General features: G+C 41.2%; 1 protein-coding gene across 1 annotated transcript in view; it reads right to left on the minus strand.

Annotated features, from left to right (window-relative positions):
- Positions 1–1,191: 1,191 nt before the first annotated feature.
- NUFIP1 (nuclear FMR1 interacting protein 1) overlaps positions 1,192–24,802 on the minus strand; it is a 34,414-nt gene continuing 10,803 nt past the window's right edge. The window contains exons 6-10 of the mRNA XM_019650296.1: positions 22,263–22,355; positions 15,972–16,165; positions 9,530–9,646; positions 2,827–3,059; positions 1,192–1,481 (exon numbers count right to left, since the gene is read on the minus strand). Coding sequence (XP_019505841.1) covers positions 1,362–1,481; positions 2,827–3,059; positions 9,530–9,646; positions 15,972–16,165; positions 22,263–22,355 — 757 coding nt within the window. The 3' untranslated portion in view covers positions 1,192–1,361. The remainder of the gene's footprint in view (positions 1,482–2,826; positions 3,060–9,529; positions 9,647–15,971; positions 16,166–22,262; positions 22,356–24,802) is intronic.

Raw genomic sequence — 24,802 nt, forward strand, 5'->3', positions numbered from 1 at the left:
TGTAACCTGAGCTACAGGACTGGACAAGTAATTTCCCCAAAGACGGGCTCACGGGAGGAACCGAGGAGGCAGAGTAAAACGGTCTGTCTGGTGATGACAAGACTGGGGAAAGGCTGACCCACACGTGAACTTCATCTCAGGTCTGTGAGACCCCAGTGTCCTGTGCCAAGTGTCCCAGGGCTCACGACAGGGCCTGGCAGGCAGCGGAGAGGACGGCTGGGAGCTGCTGTCAGCTTTCTTGCCTGTCTTCTTTCAGGGAAGCTCCGTGGACTTCGATCCTCGCAATGCCAGATAACATTCATTTTTCAACAACGGCAGGCTGCTTTTTAAAAACATAGCCCCTTTTAGCTGTATGTCAAAAGGGGAGACTTCTAGCTCTAGCTAGCACAGGTGACTAGAACATAAGACCCAAATCTCTGGTATTACAGGAGACAAAAAGATCTCAGTAGCTTTTATTTAAAATATTGGGTTGTCGGAAAAGTCATGACGCATTTTTGCAACGAAAAACACAGAAAAAAAGACGTCATGACTTTTCCAACAACCCAATATTTAAAAAGGGTTCAATTACTACCTTTATAGGATGAACTTTAATTAAATCTTAAAACTGAGGTAACTGTTTCACAAACTACTGTTTTTGCTATAAAAAATTAGTTGAATCAAGTACTATGGTTTATATCCTTTTTCATAGAGAAATAAAAAAGGTCCAATTCTGAACGATACCAAAAAGAATTACTTGAATTGAATCTAAACATACACAAATGCCATATCAATATTAATATGAAATTCATTTAAATGAGTATAAATGTTCAATATTTGAGCTACTTAAGTAGTATCAATAGTTGAATTTCAAAGTGTGACTTGAAATAAACAGAGAAAATTTAAATTTCAAGAGCTTCTGATGTTAATTTAACCTGGTTTACTTTTAAACTATTTCCTCCTAGTGTTAAAGAATGATTCTTCCTCTCCTGAAGTAAAAACAAAATAACTATCTCTCCCTAACCTACAGCTTTGCTCAGCTGAATTAAACATTTGCAAAGCTTTTTTCTTTAACACTAAACCACTATCTTCAATTCTTAACTGGCCCAAGACCAGACTTCCCCACATGACAGCAATACATACAAATAAATATAAATAAAAAGTAGAATTCTGTCAGCAAATATTACGTATAATCCCAACAATACAGACACCGTCTTAAAAATCAGTTAGGTATTTATTTGCATAGATTCAAAGGAAAGACTTAAAAATCCAACACAGAATCACATGAGACTTACAATTTACGAATCCAGTTTTAAAAAGTTTCCCCACTAACTTGATGGCACTGGGTTAAGTGCTTCAGTGATGAGAGCTGACACATCACACAGTTAAACATCTTCGGTTTTCACAGTTAGGTTAGCATTAAGTCCAAAAAAGTCTTTTTTGATTATGTACCGAACACACTGCAAAATCACATTTCTTTCATGGCGAATGTCTGGAGCTAAAAGCTATAAAACAATAAAAAAAAGAGATTAGCTAGTAAATGAAAAATACCCAAGAAACACAATTTACAATACTGTGTGCCTTCCTCATGTAAAGAACACAGGACAATAAAGATGTGTATCATATTTACTAATTATTTTGCTAAAAAACAATGCAAGAGCATTTCCTGCTAACTTATACCAAGACTAGCAAGGTTTCAAAACTGTACAAATGTTAACATTTGGGGTCCTGTCTAGGAGTATCTAATAAGGGACAAAAAAAAATAGGTTTAGAAGTCTGCAGTTCTTTAATCTAAAAATCACATCAAAAGAGGATCCTACCAAACCCAGATCTGTAAACAGCGTAGAAACTGATAAGCAGATCCAGTAAATATAGTACTAGAACTAACAGGTCAAAGTCCCACCATTCCTGGGCTTTTATCACTTCCAGTTGTGCTTATTGTGCTGAAAGAAAGCTAAAAAATCCCTGGTGTTCAGAGTAAGTATATAACGAAGGGATCATATATGACCAAAAAAGATAAAGTGACCACTCAATTTGTCTTCGGAAGTCATTCATGGAGTTCGGAAACATCACAGAGGAACTTTCAGGGGAAAAGTGATTTATCACTTGTAAGGTAAATATTCTTAAAATGCAATTTTCCCTATACAGCACTGCACTTTCCAAAACAGAGTACATTTCAGATCAGTTTTTACCAGAAGCGACTGTGCCTCCATGTAACCCTCAGAGACCAGCCACAGAACACTTTAGCTAGAGCATAAGCACTGATCCGACAAAGGGAAACCAAACAGACTTTTCACAGAATGTCGACAGTTTTACCACTGCACTAAAAAATCTGGACTATTCCTATTTCTATCACTCATAGACATGAAAGCCTTGGATCTTTGAACAGCTTCAAGTTCATTACTTAGAATCAAAAGATGCATTGCTTCCTCTTTATAAATTGAAGATAACAGATTTTTTAGTATACCACACTGAGAATAAAGCCAATATATCGCACAAAACACATAAAAACCCTTTTCTACCTTCAGCTTGCTCTTGTATTTAGCTGTGCTTTCAATGAAAACTCTAAAAGTGTCAGTATACCTCAATGTACATTTCAGTACCAGTTAAACCTAGATTTTTAGTTTAAGCAGTTTTCAACATTGTAATTATTCCCTATAATTTACTAAACACAAGCCATGTGCCAAATGCAGCTCCAGAATTAAGACACACAGATGAGTCTTCAAGAAGCACATCTCCAGCAACCTTAAAAAACACAAACACACAAACCCAGTGGCTCTACCTTCCTGATGTGAGAAGAGCACAAAGATGTAAAGAAATGTAAAGAAAATGTAAAGAAAAACCACTCACCATTTCCAGGAGATATGGATGGTGTGTTCTTGGTTCAAATAATGTGTGAGAGTTGTGATGATCATTTTTCCTCTTAGGGTTTGTCTTCCTGAAACCTCTCTTCTGGCCCTCATACCTGGCTTCTGAGGAATTTCTGACAGCCTCTTTAACATCTTGACTTGGTCTCTTAGGAGTATCGCTATGAAGAAGCTGGTCTTCTGCCAGACAGTCTGCTTCAGTCTTAATGGGAACCTCTAGTTGCGATAAAAAACAAACACAAACATTTAAAAACAAAAAAGAGGAAAGCCTTCCCCAAACCCAAAATACAATAATAATACCCCCCCACCCCCAACATAATACTGGCTACTTATTAATTGAAACTAGGCATTTACAATGTATTACAGTATTTTTTGCAATTGGGAGCTGTAACTGCCAAGACTTAAGGAGATTACCACAAAGAGCTACAGAAAGAGATTCCTACAGTGGAAATAATACCAGATGGAAACTTGGATGTACAGAAACGAAGAATGGAGAGTGCCAGAACCAGTCAATATGTGGATAAATACAAAGACATTTTTTTCTTGTTTGAAAAATCTTTTAAAGATAGTAACTATTTAAAGCAAAAAATAATAAAAATGTGGGGTTTATAGTATCTGTAGAAGTAAAATCTATGATAATAGCACAAAGGAAGGGAAGAGGAAAATGTAAGTATATTGCTATAAAATTCTTGAATTATTTTTTGAAAGTATACTGTGATAAGTTAAAAGTTGCATACTATAAACTCTGACCAATTCCTATAAAATAAAACAAAGAGGTACAACTAATAAACCAATAATTGCATTGCCCTAAAAATATAGGGTTAATCCAAAGGCAAGAAAAGAAGGAAAATAGAACAAAAAAACAGATGAGACAAAAAGAAACAAATTACAGCATCAATAATTACAATATACGTGAATAGTTTAAATACCCCACTCAAAAGGCTGGGGTGAGGTCAGATTGGGGGGCGGGGGGGGGAGACCAACTACACAATATCTACAAAAATACTTTAAATTGTAGGTAGTCCTTGCTTTATACAACTTGAACTGAGATTAAAACTCAGTTACAAAGGAACAGGGCACAGCAAGAACTGCCCATATTGTCACAGGTTAAAAGTAAAAAGATGGAAGAAGATACCATGCATACACCAACCATAAGGAAGCTGGAATGGCTGTATCAACATCAGACAAAGGAGACTTCAGACTATCAAAATCAGAACAGGGACTATCACTAGCAACAAAGGACAGTTCATAATGATAAAGGAGAAAACATAGTAACAGCTAACAACAGAGTGTCTATATACATGCAGGAAAAGCTCACAAAACTGAAAGGAAAAACAGACAAATCCATTATTAAAGTTGGAGACTTGAACACTCTGCTCTCAGTGACTGAAGAACAATCAGACAAAAATGAGCAGGGATACAGAAGACCTTAGTATCACTAACATCAACTCAAACTGACAAACAGCAGCCCAGTATACGTTCTTGTCAAGTTCACATGAACATTCGCCTTGTGTTGGGCTATAAAACAAGTCTCAATAAATTGAAAAAAATAAAAGCACACCAAGGATGTTCTCTGACCATAAAAGAATTAAAGTAAAATCAATTAACAGAAAACTATCTAGAAAATCTCAAAATATTTAGAAACTAAACACACTTCTAAATAACCTGCAAATTAAAGACCAAATCAGAAAAAATGGAAAATATTTTGAAATAAGTAAACATAAAAACATAATGTGTCAAATTTGTGGGATGCAGCTAAAGCAATTCATCAAGGCAAATTTGTAGCTTTGAATATTCATATTAGAAATGAAGAAAAATCTAAACTCAGTTATCTAAGCATCCACTGTAGTGAGGTCCACAGTGAGGGGAGACAAAATAACAAAGAGTGAAAATTCAGTACATTACATTAAGCAATAGAGAAAAATCAACAAAGCCAGAAGCTGGTTCCTTGAAAAAATTAATAAAATTAAGAAATACCTAGCAACACTAATTAAGAAAAAAGGAAAAATTACCAATTAATAATATGAGGAATCAGAGACAGGACATCACTATAGATCCTACAGATATCACAAGAAAATATTACGAAAAACTCTGTACCAATAAATTAGACAACTTACATGAAACAGAAAAATTCTTTTGAAAAACACAATTTACTACAAATGACTCCAGAAAAAGTAAAATATCTGAATAGTCTATACCTATTAAGGAAATTTAATTCATAATATAAAATTTTCCCCAAAAGAAAATGCCAGGTACAGATGGCTTCACTAGTGAATTCTACAAACAATAAAAAATTATAGCGGGCCAGCCGAGTGGCTCAGCTGGTTAAGAGTGAGCTTAAGAGCACAAGCTCTGAGCAACAGGGTCACTGGTTCAATTCCCACATGAGCCAGTGAGCTTCGCCTGAGCTGCACCCGAGCTGAGCTGCCAACAGGTGGGAGGATGGCTCAGCTGGTAGTGACAGCATGTGCTTCTAATGACAAGATTACCTGTTTGATGGTGGGCTAAGCCCACCTACAGCTGGGACTGAACTCGGCACCTTGAGCTGAGCTGCTGCCCAGATGGCTCAGCGGATAGAGCGTGAGCTCTTAACAGCAAGGTTGCCGATTCGACTCCCGCATGGAAAAAAAAAAGAAATCAATTCTACACAAACCCTTAAAAAAGAGGTGAAGGAAACAGATCCCAACTCATACCAAAACCAGACAAAGCCCTTCCAAGAAAAGAAAAACACAGACCAATAACCCTCATGAAGACGGAAGCAAAAATCCTTAATAAAATACTAGCAAAATAAATACAGCAATTAAAAAGGTAATACACCGGGCCGGCCGAGTGGCGCGATGGTTAAGAGCTGGCTTGGGACGCCAGAGGGCCCCGGTTCGGATCCCACATATGAGGGCCAGTGACACTGCCCTCTACAGCTAAGATGCTGAACAACAGCTCAACCTGGAGCTGGGCTGCCGTGAGTCGCCGGCGACGGCGTAGACTGCAGCCTCTGTGGCAGTGGGTTGCCATGGGCTACCGTGAGTGGCCAGCAGCCGCAGTGAGCGGCCAGCAGCCGCAGTGAGCAGCCGTCTAGAAGCCGGTGACTGATCTGCCTCACCCGGGAAGAGCGCAATGATGGTGCCAACTTGGGCCAGTGAAGCAACGTCCTCCACAACTAGACTGAAGAACAAAAAGACAGCAACTTGTCTGTTCCCCTTCCCCCAATTCCCCAGCACTGTTCCCATCCCCCCCAATTCCCAATAAAAATCTTTAAGAAAAAAAAAAAAGGTAATACACCATGACCAAGTAGATTTTATCCCAGAAATATCAGGTTGGATTGACATTTGAAAATCAATCAATGCATGAGGTGTAATAAAAATACGGTGTTTTAACTTTAAAAAACCTTATGACAGTAAAAGACAAATGGCCATCAATCCCCCTCAAAATACTCCCCCTTGTTTCCAACACATTTATCCCCTTGTTCTTGCCACTTTCTGAAGCAGTTCTGGAAGTCCTCTTTCGTGAGTGCCTTTAGTTGTGCTGTCATGGCTGCCTTGATGTCCTGAATCATTTTGACTTTAGAGAAGAGCCAGAAACGCACAGTGCCAGATCCGGTGAATAAGGTGGATGAGGACACACCGTAATGTTTTTATCTGACAGAAATTGCCAAATACCAGAAGCGATGTGTGACACGGAGCATGGTCATGATGGAGGATGAATAACGACACACTTTAAAACACACCTTCTCTCGACCGTAGCTCACACCTGGCTGACTGCACTTAGGTTGAAGCTTGTCACACACTGTTACTAAGGTTTGATGCGCCGCTTCCTGTATTGAAGGTCCCTGCCTTTCTGTTGGATGGCACTCGGCAGCAGCATTCACTGTATTTTGTGATCACAACAGAAAGGCTCCGTGTCACACATCACTTCTGGTATATGGCAATTTCTGCGCAATAGAAACATTACGGTGCGTCCTCATCCACCTTATTCACCGGATCTGGCACCGTGTGACTTCTGGCTCTTCCCCCAAGTCAAAATGACCGTGAAAGGTAAATGTTTTTAATCAATTCAGGACATCAAGGCAGCCACAACAGCGCAACTAGACACTCACGAAAGAGGACTTCCAGAACTGCTTCAGAAAGTGGCAAGGATGATGGGATAACTGCGTTCAAAGCCTGGGGGAGTGTTTTGAGGAGGACTAACGGCAATGTGTCTTCTACAGTAATAAATTTTTTTAATTTAAACATTCACTGTATTTTTTTTATCATACCTCATATACCCATTTGTCTTTCAAGTCTAAATTGCACTTTTTAGTTTATGGCTTTTTGAATGAGTCAATTTGGAGGTGCCCCAGTCATAGCTCAACCAGTCTGAAAAAACAAGTTTTAGAGAACTGTAAAACTGCGCTTAACTTCTAATATGACAAAAACAAAAACAAAACACTAACATGCAAAACCCAGGACAGATACCAAACTAACCCATCTGAAAATACCACTCACTGAAATTTTCTTTTCTATGTATAACTTAGCAATCCTGACGGTTCCAGAACCAAGCAAAGCCTCTTCTTTTGCTTCAGTCTTTCTTGAGGGACTCTTTCCTTGTTGAAAACTCTGGAGAAGCACTAGTCACGTTTAAGATCCTCTCTATACTTTTCTGTTAATCCCTAAGCTGAGACAAATCTTAACTATGAAGATACATACAACTGCTAACATCAGTGAGAATCAGACTGCTTCGCTCCATTTAGAATCCACTTAAATAAGCAGCTTTCTAAATACTATTTCATAGTTCAGAGAAGGCCACTTCATTTCCTTGGTTTATTTATTCCAAAGTCCCTATGTGTCAATATCCTATTCCACCGCCCAGAATTAACACTAAAAGGTAGAAATCTGCTAGTGACCTGGATGGCTTAATAAAGCTCAATTCAAACTACATAAAAAATTTTGCAAGGTTTAAGAATGTGAAGCAGGGGCTTTTCCTTTAGGCAGGGCATTTTTGACAATTCGTCAAAATGAATTCACACCAAACCCAACACAATCTTTTAATAGATAATACCCTCTGTTATCTGTAAGAAAAGTCTGTGCAGGAAGACAGTCAACTCCACACAGAGGACACCTACAACGGAAGGCAGTAGAGTTGGCTTCTTTAGACTCAAGTCCCTAACCTAGGCTGACATCAGCTCCCCCACATACTAGCTTTGCAAACTTATCCTCTCTAAGCTTCAGGGTCTGTGAAATGAAGGGGCGGGACCTCAAAGATCCCTTCCAGTTCCTTTCTTCCTTCTCATTAAAAAATGGTGGCAGCCTCAAAATGAAGACATGAGTATAAAAGTACTAAATGTTTTATCTTAAGAGAGAGAAGAAAGCATTCATACAGCTTGTTTTTGTGGGATTCAGTAATCTGGTAATAGCTTTCTTTGCTATCACCTGTCATAAATACAACTGATAAGCAGGAAATGTAATATGTGTTTAAAGGATAACTTCATCTTCATATCAGTGTATTGGAAACAAGAGTAAAGAAATAAATACTGTTTTTCTTAAAATTAAAAAAAAAAAAACAAGAGGAGACAACGATCTGTTAAGGAATACTCTGATACAGCCAAAGTAGTTTCCATTTCAATATTCAAGTAGCTTGTAACCAGCTATCACCATAAGCCATAGCCCATAAAAAGAAGAAAAAATTCCTACGTTACAGACAGATCTAAACATTATTTTTCTTGTTAAAACCCAACTCTTCCTTCTTTAACATCTTCCAACTGCGCAAACACGATCTCCAGCCTGGTCAACATTAAAAGTGCTGCCACGCTGTCCAATCGCAGTCCAACCTTCCCTTCATTCCACGTATTCAGCGTCAGAGGCTACATCCTATCCCCAGGACAGCTCCTGCTGGGGTTACTCATGGTGCCCTGAGATACACAGCCCTGAACGCTCTCAGGGCTGGTGAAGCCTGAAACAGAAATGGCTCTGCAGTCAGGTTTGCACAACAGCAGGACGCAGGCTTAGTCACTGCACATGCTCGACGATTATAACCCCAGGCTGAGGGCGCCGCCGCACCGCAACAGCTCAGCGGCCCACTCACCTACCAGGCGGCCCTCACAGAGACGCTGGAGATTAAGCCGGTTCATCATCATCTTTGAAGGTAAGGCCCGTCTCAGAAAGAGTCGAAAGGATTCATTGTTTCCCACCTTGAAAGCACACGCACCAATGCAACCCCAAGTAGAGGGCTAAGGGCCGCTGTGTTCCCCAAATGACATCGTTTTTGTACGTGTGCTCTATAGAGAGCACTGCCCTAAATACACTTAAGGAATTCTATCGCTCTCTGTCATAAAGGACCTCTTTCCACCTGCCAAAGGTGCTAAGCAGGTGAGAAAAGCAGAGAGAAAAAAATAACTTTCTTCGCTGTATCTTTTAGAGTTTTCTTCAGTTCCATTAGTCAATATACTCTCTTCTCCCCATTTTTTCACTGTATTGTTCACCTTGTTCTCCCACAACAGCAATACATTTCCCGTTTCTCCAGCTTTCCTTTGCCCCATGTTTACTTTACTTCCAAATCCAATGAAAAAGGAATTTGAAGATCGAATAAAGAATGTGCAGGACTCATCTTTCCTCTGATACACACACGTGAATGGACGCTACTGATGCCCAGCGTACGTCAAAGGCAAAGAGCAGTGAAACAAACCCAAGCATCACACGGAGGCCGGGGCTCACCTTCTGGCTCGCTCTCTGACCCTGACAGGCTGCCGTAGCTGCTCATCAGTGAGCACAGGGCTGGTGTCACTTCCTTGGGGATGACAGTACGTTGTGGTTTCTCCTCTTTATCAGACTCTGAAAAAGAAAGGAAAGGAACAAAGAGTAAAGCAGGACACTCAAAACATCTACCACCACAAAAAAGAAAGCTGACAGCCCCCCAACTCCCTCGTGTGTTAGTGAGGAGAGAGAAATTTCTGATCGTTTCCTAAATCCTCCCAAAGAAATCCAGGAGGCCTGAAAAATTTCCCCTTGGTTTAAATCTTCATGGCAGAGCTGCTTGTCCCAAAGGGAAGACACAGCTCAGTCACTTATCATGCTCCACAGGTTATGGGATTTGGGGCTTCTTCAGATTAATTTAATTATACAGTCTTTGCTATTAATTTATTTACTTTATTTATGCTATTAATTAATTTTATTAAGGTAGTAGGAAGGCCAGAAATTGATTTCACTTCACTGGATTAGGATCATTGATTCACTTAAGCCATTATATAGATAAAGGCTGAGGCAAAGAGTTTTGCTGAAATTAATCTGCCCAGAGTTTCATTATTTAGAACTTCTAAGAACTTAAGCAAACCAGCCAAGCATACAAGAGCCTGCCAAAGGTGAAGTGTTTGATCAGAGCCCAGCAAGCCAACTTGTAGCCCCACGATACCACTTATTACGTTTGTTTTTGGCAACTCTAAGATGCATTAAATCTATTCTAAACAACCAGTAAATATAAAGCCTAACAAGAATGAAGACGGCAAGCAACTAGTCTATGTAATGAACCAACTCAACCCACAACCTACATGAAATGTTTCAAGGCAGCACTTGCAGTCGGCTAAGTCGGTCTGGGGGAAACGGGGTACACGTTTATGTGAACGTGGGACCACCACCTTTGGCCGGTTGAAATTAAATCCTCTCTCCTGCCCATCCACACCGCCCAGCGCCACACTCTCCAAAAACTGCTCCTTGTCAATGTTAAGCTAACTGATCACCTTTTCTCCTGGAAAAATAAAGGGAAAGGAAAACATGCAGTATGGATATGCACCTACAACTAGTGGGTTAAATTGAAATCTACGACAGTGCTAGTGCAGAACGTTCATCCCATTGTCTGAATGATGATAGGCCTTCTAAGAACCAAAGGGAGATCTACAAAGTACAATACAGTTGACTACAATGTTCCTCAAAAGCACGAGCTCATTTCATCCTTATGAGGGATCATCACTTTCACTATTAATTACAGGTGATGAAACCAAAATTCAGAGAATCTGAGTAACTTTCCCTTCAGGTAACAAAACTATACAACAACTGTGTCAAATTTAAGTCCTGGTTATGTGACTCCAAATCCCAATTCTTAGCTAGTGAGCTAGAATATCCCTACAGACATAAGGTTTTCTTCTTAAAATGAAGCCAGCCTACCAAAATGTCCTTTGATCAATAATAATACTAATAAATGTCTTCTTCCAGCTAGCGCTCCATTTCTCTGTTCCCTTTTACAGCAAAATTCCAAACGATTTGATACAATTCACCAGGGAAATCATCAGGGCCTGAAACTTCCCACAGATGTCCGACCACTCCAGAATCTGTCCTGTCCTGCAACCTGTCCATCAGGCCCCACACCTGTGAAACGTCTTCTGCAAGTTCACCTGCTTCCTCTGTGCTGCCAAATCCAGAGGTCATTTCTTGTTTCTCATCTTACTGCGCGTAGCGACAACATTTGACAGTAATCATGTTTTACTTTTAAAAACATCTTCTTCACCTGGCTTCCAGAACCCCATCACTTGGCCCCCCGTTCCTAGTCTCCCTACTGAATTCTCCTCATTGACCAACTCCCAAAATTCTCAAGTGCCCCTGGTTCCACTCCTCAGCGTGCTTTTCTCTTAATGCCTCCTCCTATGATCTCATTTTATCTCAAATCTTCAAATCCAGGTGCTGGTGAATCATAAATTTATACCTCCAGACTTCAATGTCCCCCTGAACTCCAGAATAATCTAACTGCCCGTTCAACATCACTACTCAGAGTCAAAAAGGCATCCCAAAGGCTAGTTGACAGGTCCAAAAACAAGAGAATACTACAGTTTGGCCTGTCAAACTGTATGGGATGAACAGTCTCCATACTAATATTGTAGATTTCTGTTTAATCCCGTTAGTTTGATCTCTGCTCCAGCAGTCTCCATCTCAATAAATACCAGGTCTTCCTTCTCGACGGTTAGGCCAAAACCCACCAATCATCCTTGACTCTTCTTCCTCTCAAACGCCACACCCAATCAATCAACAAGTGCTGTCAGCTCTATTTTGAAAATACATCCAGAATCAGACCTTTCTCATTACTTCCACTACAACCCCAGTACACGTCAACATTTCTTGCCTGGACAACTCAAATAGCCTCCAAAAAGATGTCCCCGATACATCCTGCCCACTGCTCCCTCCAGTCTACTCTCTACCTAAACACATAAACATAATCACATCACCTGCTCAGCCTCAGAGTCCAAGTCCCTTCCTGGCCTCTATGGCCCTACCTGATCTGGCCTTCACTTGTCTCGTAACTCAAATACTGCCACCTTCTTCCCGGCTTACTCACTCCCATCCTGCTGTTCCCCAAACACATGTGAAGCATGCTCTCACCATGGGCTGTCTGCACCTGCTGCCTCTTCTGCTTGGAAGGCTATCCCCTTGGTAGCAGCTCCTAACTATTCAGATTTCATAATGTCACCCTGTCAAGAGATGCCTTCACTGATTATATAAAATATCACACTCTTTTCTCCAACCACTATTCTCTATCCTTTTACTTAGCTTTACTCATCTTAAGTCACTTATATCAACCCACATTTATTTACTAGGTCCACCCTCCACCAGAACATAAGCTACAGCAGAGAAAGGGTTTGGCTTTGTTCACATTGTATCCTCAGAGCCCAGAACAGGACATGAGTGCTTAACAAGTATCTGAAGAACAAACTGTTGCATGAATATAGACAAGTTCAGATCCAATTCTAACATTTTACATAACCACAGTACAGTTATCACAAATTAACACTGGTATAATACTACCTAAGCTACAGATGGTATTATATTTTACCAGTGTTTCCACTAATGTCTTTTTTCTATCCAGAATACAACCCACCAAACCACATGGCATTCTGTCATCACGGCTCCTCATGTGTGTCTTCTCCAATCTATGACAATTTCTCACTATTTTCTTGTCTTTCATGAACTTGACATTTTTTAAAGATTACTGGTCAGTTCCTGTGGAATATCCCTCAGCTTGGGTCTGTCTGGTGTTTTCTGAAGATTAAACTAAGAATACTGATTTTAGGCAGTGGCCTCGTATCACATCAGCGGACCCATGACAACAACTTGACTTATTACTGGTGATGTTAACCTTGGTCACGGGGTGGTCTGCCTGGTTTCTCCACTGTGAAGTTACTGTTTTTCTCTTTCGTTATTCTATTTCTTGAAATGAGTAACTAAGTCCAGCCAACACTCAAGGAGATAGGAATTAAACTCCACCTCTTAGAGTAAGGAATATTAACATACTTTGGAGATATGCTAATTAATATTTGAGGGAGGGTTTTTTTTAAGGTTTTATTGGGGAATTGGGGAAGGGGAACAGTCGAGTTATTATCCTTCAATCTTAGTTGTGGGTGGGCATAGCCATCCCATGCTGGAGTCGAACCGGCAACCCCGTTGTTAGGAGCACGTGCTCTCACCAGCTGAGCCGTCCTGCCACCTGTTGGCAGCTCAGCGGCAGCTCAGCTCGGGCGCAGCTCACTGGCCCATGTGGGAATCGAACCGGTGGCCCTATTGCTCAGAGCTCGCACTCTTAACCAACTGAGCCACTTGGCCGGCCCTTGAGGGAGATATTTTGAGGTTATATAACTAACTTATTTTACCTTAAAGTGTTACCACTAATTTTACCATCCATCAGTGGCTCTTGCCTGAAACAGCCATTTCCTTCATCTCGTCTACAATTAACTGAAACTCTTCTATCTGAAAGGTTGCTCCTCCTCCCTCATATTTGTTTCTCTCAGTATGGACTCGTGGACATTTGTTTTATTCTTTCGGTTATAATCTATTATTAATTTTGTGGCTCGAATTGTTTCAACTTTGGATAGTGGGAGCACATTCCAGTTGGTCCCTATGTCCTTCTTACATGCCCACATCCTGATGTTTTCTAGCACTTTCTTACCGTCTGGCACTATATGAGATGCTCTAGGCTCACTTTGTCTTTTCCCTTTCCCAACTTCAGTCATTTCTCTAAAAAGCCCTGGTTCCTTTAATTGGAGAATGGTAATAACACTTTGAAAAGGGGTACTGTCCTTTTGGCTTGATCAAAACATCCTCTACAGGGCCGACTGAGTGGCTCATTGGTTCTGAGCAGCAGGGCCCCAGTTCGGATCCCACATGGGCCAGTGATGCTGCGCCCTCTACAGCTAAGATGGTGAACAGCTCGACCTGGAGCTGGGCTGCCGTGAGTTGTCGGCGATGGTGTAGGCTGCAGCCCCTGCTGCAGTGGGCTGCCGTGAGCAGCTGTCCAATGGACGGCAAGCGACTGCCTCACCCGGGAAGAGCGCAATGATCACAATACCAACATGGGCCAGTGAAGTGACGTCCTCCACAATTAGACTGAAGAACAAAATGACAGCAACTTGTGTGTTCCCCTTCCCCGATTCCCCAACGCTGTTCTCTCCCACAATTCCCCAATAAAATCTTAAAAAAACAAAACATCCTCTATAGCGATTTTTCATCTCAAAAGAAAAAGTCTGTTCCCAAAGTCCCTCGGATTTACCTAGCAGTTCTAACACAGTCATTTTTAGCAGCTATCCTGGAAAGACTACGCCGAAGGCACCTATACTGGCTGACAACATAATACTCAACAGAGTTCTCTAGTTTTTTAATAAAAACAGCCAAAACATCTCTCTAAACTAAAAACAGCATAAACATATTAGCAATGAAGATGATAAAATGAAAATTTAAAATGATTATAAAATATCAGCTTAAATAATTTCTTTGTTAAAACACCAGTGACATTTTTCTTAGGGTAAATCTCACCTCTTATACATACCATGCTCCCACTAACCAAAAAAATAATACGATAACCTAAAAATGATCACCGGACTATCAGTTTCTGGAAGGCAGGGAGCGAGTCCTCTGAACTATACCGCTGGGGAAGCCAAATGGAGGAACTGAGTAAGTCCTTATTAAAATGAAAACAGAAAAAAAAGAATGCCCTTTGAATATCTTGCTTAACTCTAAGCACTCGTCGTAAAAACTTGGCATCTGGCTTCTTTCTAAAACTTACTTCTTCCCTAGTAACACTCCTCAGCAGAAGAGGATGCGTGTGCAGTTAGATGAAGCTTCCTGATGCTACTGGAAGGAAAGGTGGTAGAAATACTTACATCCACGTTTGCATTTTTCAGAAGGGGAAATGAAATATAGCCTCAGAGGCTGAATGATATCCGTATGGGATAGCAGCATTTGGCCCTTTCATTTTTGTTTTTTTAAAGATTTTTATTGGGGAATTGGGGGATGGGAACAGCTCTGGGGAATTGGGGGAAGGGGAACAGATAAGTCGCTTTCCTTTTGTTCTTCAGTCTAGTTGTGGAGGACGTTGCTTCACTGGCTCAAGTTGGCACCATCATTGCGTTCTTCCAGGGCGAGGCAGATCAGTTGCTGGCTTCTGGACGGCCGCTCACTGCGGCTGGTGGCTACACACGGTAGCCCACGGCAACCCACTGCCACAGGGGCTGCAGCCTATGCCATCACCGGCGACTCATGGCAGCTCAGCTCCAGGTTGAGCTGTTGTTCAGCATCTTAGCAGTAGAGGGCAGTGTCACTGGCCCTCATATGTGGGATCCGAACCAGGGCCCTCTGGCGTCCCAAGCCAGCTCTTAACCAACACGCCACTCAGCCGGCCAAGCAAAAGTAAACTTGCCCCATAAGTTTTAGAGGGAATTTAAGGATAAACTATAAATGCAGTCTATGCTCTGAGGAAGAACAGTATTCCTCAGATACAATGAGTTAATATTATTTGCTCAAAGGGACTGTGTTCATGCTTAGCAGCATAAGCAACACTGGCCTCCACTGGGATTACTATTTTATAGGTAGGGAAAACAGTCACATAATTGGGCAAATTTGAATCTACAGTATCAATACATTCAGATCAATCTGAAGAATATTTTCAAGATTACATCATACTATGGAAATTATTCAACATATATTATCTTTCTTCCACATCCTGCCCGGCTCATGTACCCACCCCCAAGATTCTGAAATAATGTTTTTGACCAGAGACTCCTATTAAAAATAAAAACAGAAACATCATTCTACATTTTTACATGTTTGCATTAAAGTCTCCACAAACAAGGCTGTAAGCAGCAGCTTGGGCATCACTGTGTACACTGCTTTCCTAGTTACTCACCAGAATCTGTGTTCACCAAAACACCCAAGGGGTCTGCATTTGCCACGGGGGGGCCTTCAGGCTTCGAATCACATGGGCCACTGCCTGATCCAGTGGCCGCTCTCTGTCCTGCACGGTCATTTTTCCACTTGTGATGTCTGCCAGGACTTCTGATCTTTGCCGTCTGTGAATGTCTGGACATCCCCTTCATCTTGCTGGAGTAAAAAAAAAAAAAAAAAAATGCAATTCTGAGTCTAAAAGGCACTGATCTTCCAAGAAAAATTTGAAAAAGACTACTGAATGCAAAAGAAACCTAGCTGTCAATTAATCACTTGTAGCCTAATACATTAAAGAGACCAGAATAAAATAAATTCAATGGCTTCCAAAGACACAGAACTCTATGGAAGAACTTTAAAAGAATAACATACCACAATATACCATATTTTATTGACTCCAAGGTGCACATTTCCTCCCCTATTTTAACCCCTCTGAACGTGAGCTATGCTGTATAATCAACAGCAGGGGGACTGAACTGGCAGCATTCTTTCATTCCTATTGTACACAGAAGTGTTTCTTAGACTTTATAAAGTATGTTAACTCTTGTCTACTCATTTTTAAGGAGACTTAAAGTTTCTGAAGCATTTACAAATATGCTGCCTTGTTTGATCTTCAAGAAAGCCCTTTGAAATTGATTAGACAGGTGCTATTCACTTTAAGGAGGGTAAACTTAAAGATATAGACTAAGCACAACTGCACAGCCAGCTCAAATCAAGTGCCCTCTCAACCGCTAAAATTACTCCTCTTTGAAGGAAAACAAATACTTATGTGAGCACATTCTAATGTAAACTATGTGTAGAAAAAAAGGCCATTAAGAAAAGGTTTATTACATACATTCTTGTATTATATACAAGGTATCCTTTGGTGGGGTTGAGTTTTCACAAAAATACACGTTTATCCTAATTTGTCATTTATTGGGTAAAATTCCTTCTTTAATTAATAATGGAGGCTGCAGTTAGGAGTCCACAAGTTAGAAATATGGGCTCAACTCCCAATCTTGCCACTCAGTAGTTGTGTCTCTTGGGCGATACTACTATCCTTGAGTTTACTGCCTCATCTGTAGAATGGGAATCAGAGACAGAGAGAATTACTGGGAAGTGCTTTGCATCTAGAACAAGGTAACACATTGGGCCCTTAGTAAATGATAGCTATTATAATACCATTTTCTAAATAATTTGCTAACCCAACATATTCAGTTAACATCTCTGCAATACAGAGGTTCCCGTTAGAGTCACCATAATCCTTACAGAGTCTCATTCCAAAATAGCACATATATACTCCAATTTTTGCAGAAAACCATGGGCCATTTTCCAATGTCCACCCAGAGATGCTGGGCTGATGCCTCAGTAAAGGTAAAACACAGTTTCTGCCTGTGGCCCATCCCCATGGGGAAAATGAAGAGATGCCACTTTTCTTGGGCGCCCACTCAGGCGCTTTCCCTGTGTCCACTCGGAGACGATGCCTGCATCTGAGCACAGCTGGCTTCTGAATGATCATCTCTAAGGTTATCACTAATGAGCAATGAGTTACGGATGATCCGTAACTGATGAGATCGGTAAGACTTGGTTGAAAAAGTGGCATAATTAGTGTCTGCATCCCACCCCACCTTTAAGGGAGTAGTTCTGTTACACCACTGATAATCTTTTAAAAGGAAAGTTTATTTAATCAACACTTAAAAATAATTACACAGAGTATAATGTAAATAAAAATATAGATGCACCTGAAGTAGAGAGATTAGGAATAATCATAAAAAGCTAATAGAGAGGAAAATAGAATATTAAAAATTATTCAATTAAGCCAAAAGAAGGCAAGAAAGGAAACAAATAGGACAAACAAAAACAACAAACAGGGGCCGGCTGGGTGGCTCAGTTGGTTAGAACACAAGCTCTGAGCAACAGGGTGGCTGGTTCGATTCCCACATGGGCCAGTGAGCTGCGCCCGAGCTGAGCTGCCAACGGGCGGCCGGATGCTCAGCTGGTGAGAGCACGTGCTCTTAAAAACAAGGCAGTTCAACCCCCACATGGGATGGTGGGCTGCGCCACCCCGCCACAACTACATTGAAAGAGGGGATTGGGTTTGGAGCTGAGCTGCACCCTTCACAACTAAGAATGAAGGACAACAACTTGACTTGAAGCTGATGGATCCTGGGAAAAACACACTGTTCCACAATAAAGTTTAAAATAACAAAACAAAACAAATAGGACAATAGTAGACTGAAACCAACTATATTAGTAATAACCTTAAATGTAAATAAACTAACCCCTAGCTAAAAAACAAAGATTTTCAGCCTGGATTATAAAAAAATTAGACCAAGTTATATATTCTATAAAGACACTTTTAAATACACAGACCCAAAAGTTGAAAAGAGGTTGAAAACACTCCCCTTCCCCCGCTGCATCACCCTGAACCCTTGTCATAAGTCGGGTGACTGTTTATCAGATCTGTTGGTGGCACTGACCAACACTAAGATCTTCATCACTCCTTCTTAGCTATTCTAGAACCGTTGCATTTTCATATTTAAAGCTGTTCAATTTTAAAGGTTATCAATATCGCACTTTTCCACCACCCTAACAAAAAAACCAAAAAAAATCCTCCACAAAAAAAATCCAACTGGCTAGGATTTTGATTGGGATCAACAAAGCACAAAAAACATGAAGAAAATAATACCAAGGCACATCATAATAAAATTGTTCAAAATCAGCGATGAAGAGAAAAAAGCAGCCAGGGAAAAAGGGCATTTTATATAAAGGAACAACATAATGACGACATTTCTCACTGGAAACAATACAAATGAGAAGACAGTGGAACAACATCTTTCAATTACTATAAATTTAAAAAAAAAATGTTAACCTAGAATTGCATATCCAGAAAAAATTTGCTTTCAAAAAGGCAGGCAAAATAAACCTTTTCAGACGCACAAAGCTTAAAGAAGTCATCTCCGGCACTATACCTTCACTACAAAAAATGTTAAAGGAAGTCTTTTAAGCAAAAGGAAAACAGTATCAGATGGAAACATGGCTTTATCTTACACTATCGAGTGGGGAGTACCAGAGACGGTAATTACACGGGCCCCCCAGCCACCAGCCATCAGCTAACCAACCCCCCACTGCGGCTGAGCCTTGTCAAGACCAGCAGGTGTGTCTAACTGACCCCAGCTAGCCCGGGGTCTGAGCGACTGCCCAGTCTTAAACAAAAAGGACACCCAATAATAGAGTGAAATGGCAAGTCACAAATTGTGAGACAATATCTGCAATACACATACTCTACTTAAAAAAGGATTGCACCAGAAAAAATAAAAATAAATAAATAAAAAATAAAAAAAGGATTGCACCTAAGTAAATAACTGCTACCAATTAAGAAAAACAACTCAATTTAAAACTGGTCAAAAATGTGAACTAGCACATCATGACAGAATATGAAAATGACCAATAAGCATATAAGGCGTCCAATATCATTAGTCCTGATGGAGATGGTATGACATGAGGAAACGGTGTAACAATACCAAGCACTGACCAGGACCCAGAGCAATTAGATGCAGTCAGTAGGAGTGTAAATTGGTACAACCGTTTGGAAAACTGTTTGGCCATGTCTACTAAAGCGAAACATGGATGGCCTATGACCTAGCGCATACACACACACACACACACACACACACACACACACACACACACACACAATCTATCTCCAAGAAAACAAGTACTTAGGTCCACAAAAAACATGTAAATGAATGTTCACAGCAGCTTTCCAAACTGGAAACCATCCAATGTCCAACAGTGAGAAGATATATATTCTCACAATTGAGGTTTATACAGCTATAAGAATGAACAATTTACAGCTACACACAATATAAATGAATCTCAAAAATAATTTTAAGCCATAGAAATCACACACCAAATACAGAGCACACGATTCCACTTATATAACGTTCCAAGAATAGGTCAAATAAATCTGTGACGGTAGAAATCAAAGAGGAGGTCACCTTTGTGGAGAGGCACTGAACTGGGGCTTAGATCTTTGTGAGGTGAAGACCTCCAGTAAACAGTCACACGCTGCATGTGACAGACCGCCAGTCAGCGATGGACCACACATACAACAGGGGTCCCGGAGGACTATAATGGAGCAGAAAAACTCCTGTCACCCAGTGACGTCGGAGACATCTAACATCACAGCACGTGTTACCCATGTCTGTGATGACGCTGTGTAAACAAACCTGTGCCGCCTGTCATCTAAAGCATCACACATACAATGACATACAGGACATAATACTTGATAATGATAAAAAATGACAATGGTATAGCTTATGTATGTACTACACCACAATTCTAATTGTTACTTTAGAATGTACTTTGCACTTATAAAAAACTGGATGTAAGGGCCGGCCGAGTGGCGCAATGGTTAAGAACTGGCTTGGGACGCCAGAGGGCCCCGGTTCGGATCCCACATATGAGGGCCAGTGACACTGCCCTCCACAGCTAAGATGCTGAACAACAGCTCAACCTGGAGCTGGGCTGCCGTGGGTGGCCGGCGAAGGCGTAGGCTGCAGCCCCTGTGGCAGTGGGTTGCCATGGGCTACTGTGTGTAGCCAGCAGCCAGCGTGAGCAGCCAGCAGCCAGCGTGAGCGGCCAGCAGCCGCAGTGAGCGGCCGTCCAGAAGCCGCCGACTGATCTGCCTCGCCCAGAAGAGCGCAATGATGGTGCCAACTTGGGCCAGTGAAGCAGCGTCCTCCACAACTAGACTGAAGAACAAAACAACAGCAACTTGTCTGTTCCCCTTCCCCCAATTCCCCAGCGCTGTTCCCATCCCCCCTATTCCCCAATAAAAATCTTTAAAAAAAAAACAACAAAAAACTGGATGTAAGACAGCACGCTGTGTTATGCTGGCAGCCAGCCTCAGACTTCACGTGTTTCCCAGTTCTCTTGATTGCATCATTTCCTCCTGTGCTTGATTTAATCTCGTGTTCCTATACAAATTCAGTGTGCGATGTGTGGAAAGCCTGCAGTCGTGCACAGTCCTGTCCAAGGCCATCGCCCCCACTGCCACTCCCTCCGTGCCTCCCCCAGAGCAGCGCCAGGTCCTGCAGGCTCCGCTCCTGGTGGGGGCCCTGCACAGGTGCACCTTACCTTTTATACCATATTTTTGCTGTGCCTTTTCTATGTCAGTTATTTAGATACACAGATACCACCGTGTTACAGCTGCCTACAGCATTCAGTACAGTGACACGCTGTACAGATGTGTGTAGCCCAGGAGCAACAGCTGTACCACACAGCCTGGGGGTGCAGTAGGCTGTATGTACCATCGAGGTGTGTGTAAGTGCGCGCTATGATGTTCACACAAGGACAAAATCACCTAATTGCACATTTCTCAAAACGTATCCTATCATTACACAGCACATGACTGTGTTATTAATCTGTGTGGGGTTTACATGGGCGTTCGAGCAGATTGGTGTATGTGTGCATGAATTCACTGACTTGTACATTTAGGATCTGTATATTTTATTTATATTAACAACACACTTCAATAAAAAATAAAATGAAAACATTCTGAAAAAAATCCTATGATGGTGAGGGGTGGTGAAAACAGCGTGTCTCCTACATTGCTGGTGGGAGAGTAACTAGCACAGCTTTGACGACCGATATTTGGCAGTTAGCTATCAATATAACAAATACACTTCTACCTGTTGAGTCAGCAAATCCGTTTCTAGGAATCCATCCTCAGATATATCTGCACATGTGTAAAATGCATGGGCAGGGCAATAATGGCAACTTTTAATTAGTAAAAGATTGGTACTGATTTAACTGTCTGTCAATAGGAAATTGGTTTAAAAAAAGACACCCCATGGGACATCCTTAAGCTTCCCACACATCCTTAAAGAATGAGGAGACTTGTTATGTGTTCATATGGGACAATCTCCAAGGAAAGTGTTTGGCTAAAAAACCCAGAAAGAAAGACGATTATCTATGTGCTGCACACTTCCGGACTATCTATGGAAGGTTAACATGGGCTGCCTTTGGGGAGAGCTGTTTAGCTGGGAGACAGAACAGAAAAGACTTGTTAATTATTATTCTCCTTGAAAACCATACAAATAGAGGGCATTACTTTTATTTTAAAATACAATTAGAATAATTTTTTAAGTAAAAGAGTTACAAAAGCAAAGATTTCGGAATTGAGAGTGTGGAGATGTTAAGACTGTGGTGTGTGCCCTTTGCATGATCTGTAAGTGCGCGTGTCTCCAGCGCGCAGCGAGGACGCACTCACCCGTACTGCGTCGTCGCCAGCACCGCCCCGCTCCTTTCCTTTTCTTCCTTTAACTTTTTCTTCCTTTCAATATTGGCCAGAGTTGGGTAGTTTCTACAAAACAAAGTCAAAAAATTATAAAAGGGCTTTTAGAATACAACTTTAGTTACAGTCAAGCAATCGCTGCATTAGCAATTTTTGTTTAACAACCAACACCATAAATCATCATAATTTATATAAACCTTTATATAAAACCTTTGATTCCTTCTAGACTAGCCACTAGTCCACAAACTTTGCTACCAGTCTATGGGTAGATAAGGAGCTTTACACTAGAATTTAATTAAATGGATCATATACTGTGCTCAAACTGATCTCATTCATCTGTTTGGTGTGTGCCCATAAGTAGTCAGAAAAAAAATAGTAAGTTTATGTACTCACTTATGCAAATAGATACGAGGTACATCCAAAGTTACCAAGATGCAGAAGAGAGAGTTCTCAAAAAAGATAGTCTATCAGGAAAGATAAGAAAAGTACACAGACAGCTTTGACAAAGGGCAAAATACAGGAAGTAACCCAAAGAATGTAAAGATTGGAAGGCGGGGAGGAAGATCATACCAAGCTGGAGAAATCCAGAAAGAAAGAAACGTGCAAGAAATTGGCAGTAAGTGGTGCGAACACAGAAATCGGAAGGAAACGCTTCCGTGATCTAAGCAGAGCAAACAGCGCAGACAAACCACAGCCTCAGAAGGAGGGCACGATCCAGGGGATGGCAAGGGGTTCATTCTGTATGAAACACGGTTACAGGCAACGCGACCAGAAAGGGAGGCTGAGGCCAAACTGTGCCCCGAATGGAAGACGAGAAAGTTCATATTTAATTCAGCGAGATGGCAAGCCACTGAAAGTTACGAACAGGGAGAGATATGTACAAGGCAGTGATTAAGATTAAAGCTGACCGCAGTGTGCAAGATGAATTGCTCCGACAAAGCTTTCTTTGTTCCTTGGCACAGTCGTATGAGAGGCAGGCACCAAACTCTGGTGGTGAGAAGAACAGATCTTAGAAGTAGAAAAAGCACAGAAAGAGGGGAACACAGACAGCTACCCTTCATCCGGGCTGCTCATCAGAGTAAATTCTGAGAAACAACACCAAATCGTGTTCTGCCATTGTTTCTACCTCCTCCTTTTTTTTTAAACATCTGCATCACTGACTTGAACGGCGCAGACAATATGAAGCCTACTGGTCGGCCACACTGGAAGACAAGAATGGAAATGACATTGAGTAAGTGGTGAAGTAATCAGAAAAAAGGCAATGGATTTCAACGAGGACAGTGAAAAGCAATCTAACGAGCCAAGAAACATAAACTCCATAAATAAAAGATGATGAATACACAAGCTATAAATAAACATTAAAAGGAAAAGATCAAGGTCGTAAGGAGAGAAAAATCTGACAGCCCGTCAGCACCACATGACTACACTTTTGGAAAGCAAACGTAATCTAAGGTTATATGAAATGGACTCTGGCCCACAGTCAAGTGTGAAATCTTCCTCTCACGATACTCAAAGTGCTCAGAAAACTCCCAGGGCACTGTGTCCAGTTTCGTATTTCTAAACTGAAAAGGAGGGCTGAGGAAACATAAAACTTGGAAGGGATTCAAAAGAGACTCAAAGATGATTAACAGGATGAAAAATAAAACCTCTGACGAAAGATGAAGGAACTGGAACTATTTGCAGCCCTTAGAAGAGAAGCGACAATAAGCGACCTCACAGGGAGGATGGCAGCCAGCTCCTCTCAGTCTGAAGACAGACTGTGCAGAAGCAGAAGGGATGAGAAAAAAGGTGCCGACTTTCACAGGCCCCACGGCGTCTGGGCATGTAACGCACAGCTAGCTACTCAACACCTTCACATCTGAGATTTGCTCATCTTACTACTTGTGTTTCTGCAGCGTTTTTCTCCTGCATACTGCAGACCCTTATGATGTTAGGCCATATGCTAAATAAGATTCGGTACTATAGGGTGCCATGTGCATGCAAGTAGATGCTACGTAAGTGCTTCTCAATGGTAAAGGACAGAAACGTGTGTTACAGCAAGTGGATTTTAGGTGAGATGTGAAAGAATTCCTTAAGAGACGTCAAGAAAGTTGAGGAAACTCCTTTGGTGGATGGAAGTCTTAAAACAGCTCCCTTTCTCTTTCTGACAGATTAAAGTATCTTTTCTAAAGCGAAGGGATCTTTCAATATTCCTTGCAAAGCTATAAGAGTCCATTGTGCAGTGCTGAAATTAATAAAAATCCTCTCCCCAAATTTATACCATTCTCACTTACACAGAACCTAAAAAGTAAAAACTAAGGAAAACAAGGGTATTAGAAGCAAATTATCCCAAAACAGGGATGCCAGAAATACAAACCCGAGTTACACACAACAAGCAGAAAGCCCCTCCAGCAATGTGATGATGAGATGTGGGAATAAGGAAAAGTCTGGAGCTTTGATAAGCTCCACAGGTCAAGTTCCTAAAGTATACTTGAAATCACAAATCCAAAGACGCTGAAAAAAATCACCAGCTGTCT

Source organism: Hipposideros armiger, unplaced genomic scaffold (genome assembly GCF_001890085.2).
Source record: "Hipposideros armiger isolate ML-2016 unplaced genomic scaffold, ASM189008v1 scaffold_139, whole genome shotgun sequence".
NCBI classification, from domain to species: Eukaryota; Metazoa; Chordata; class Mammalia; order Chiroptera; family Hipposideridae; genus Hipposideros; species Hipposideros armiger.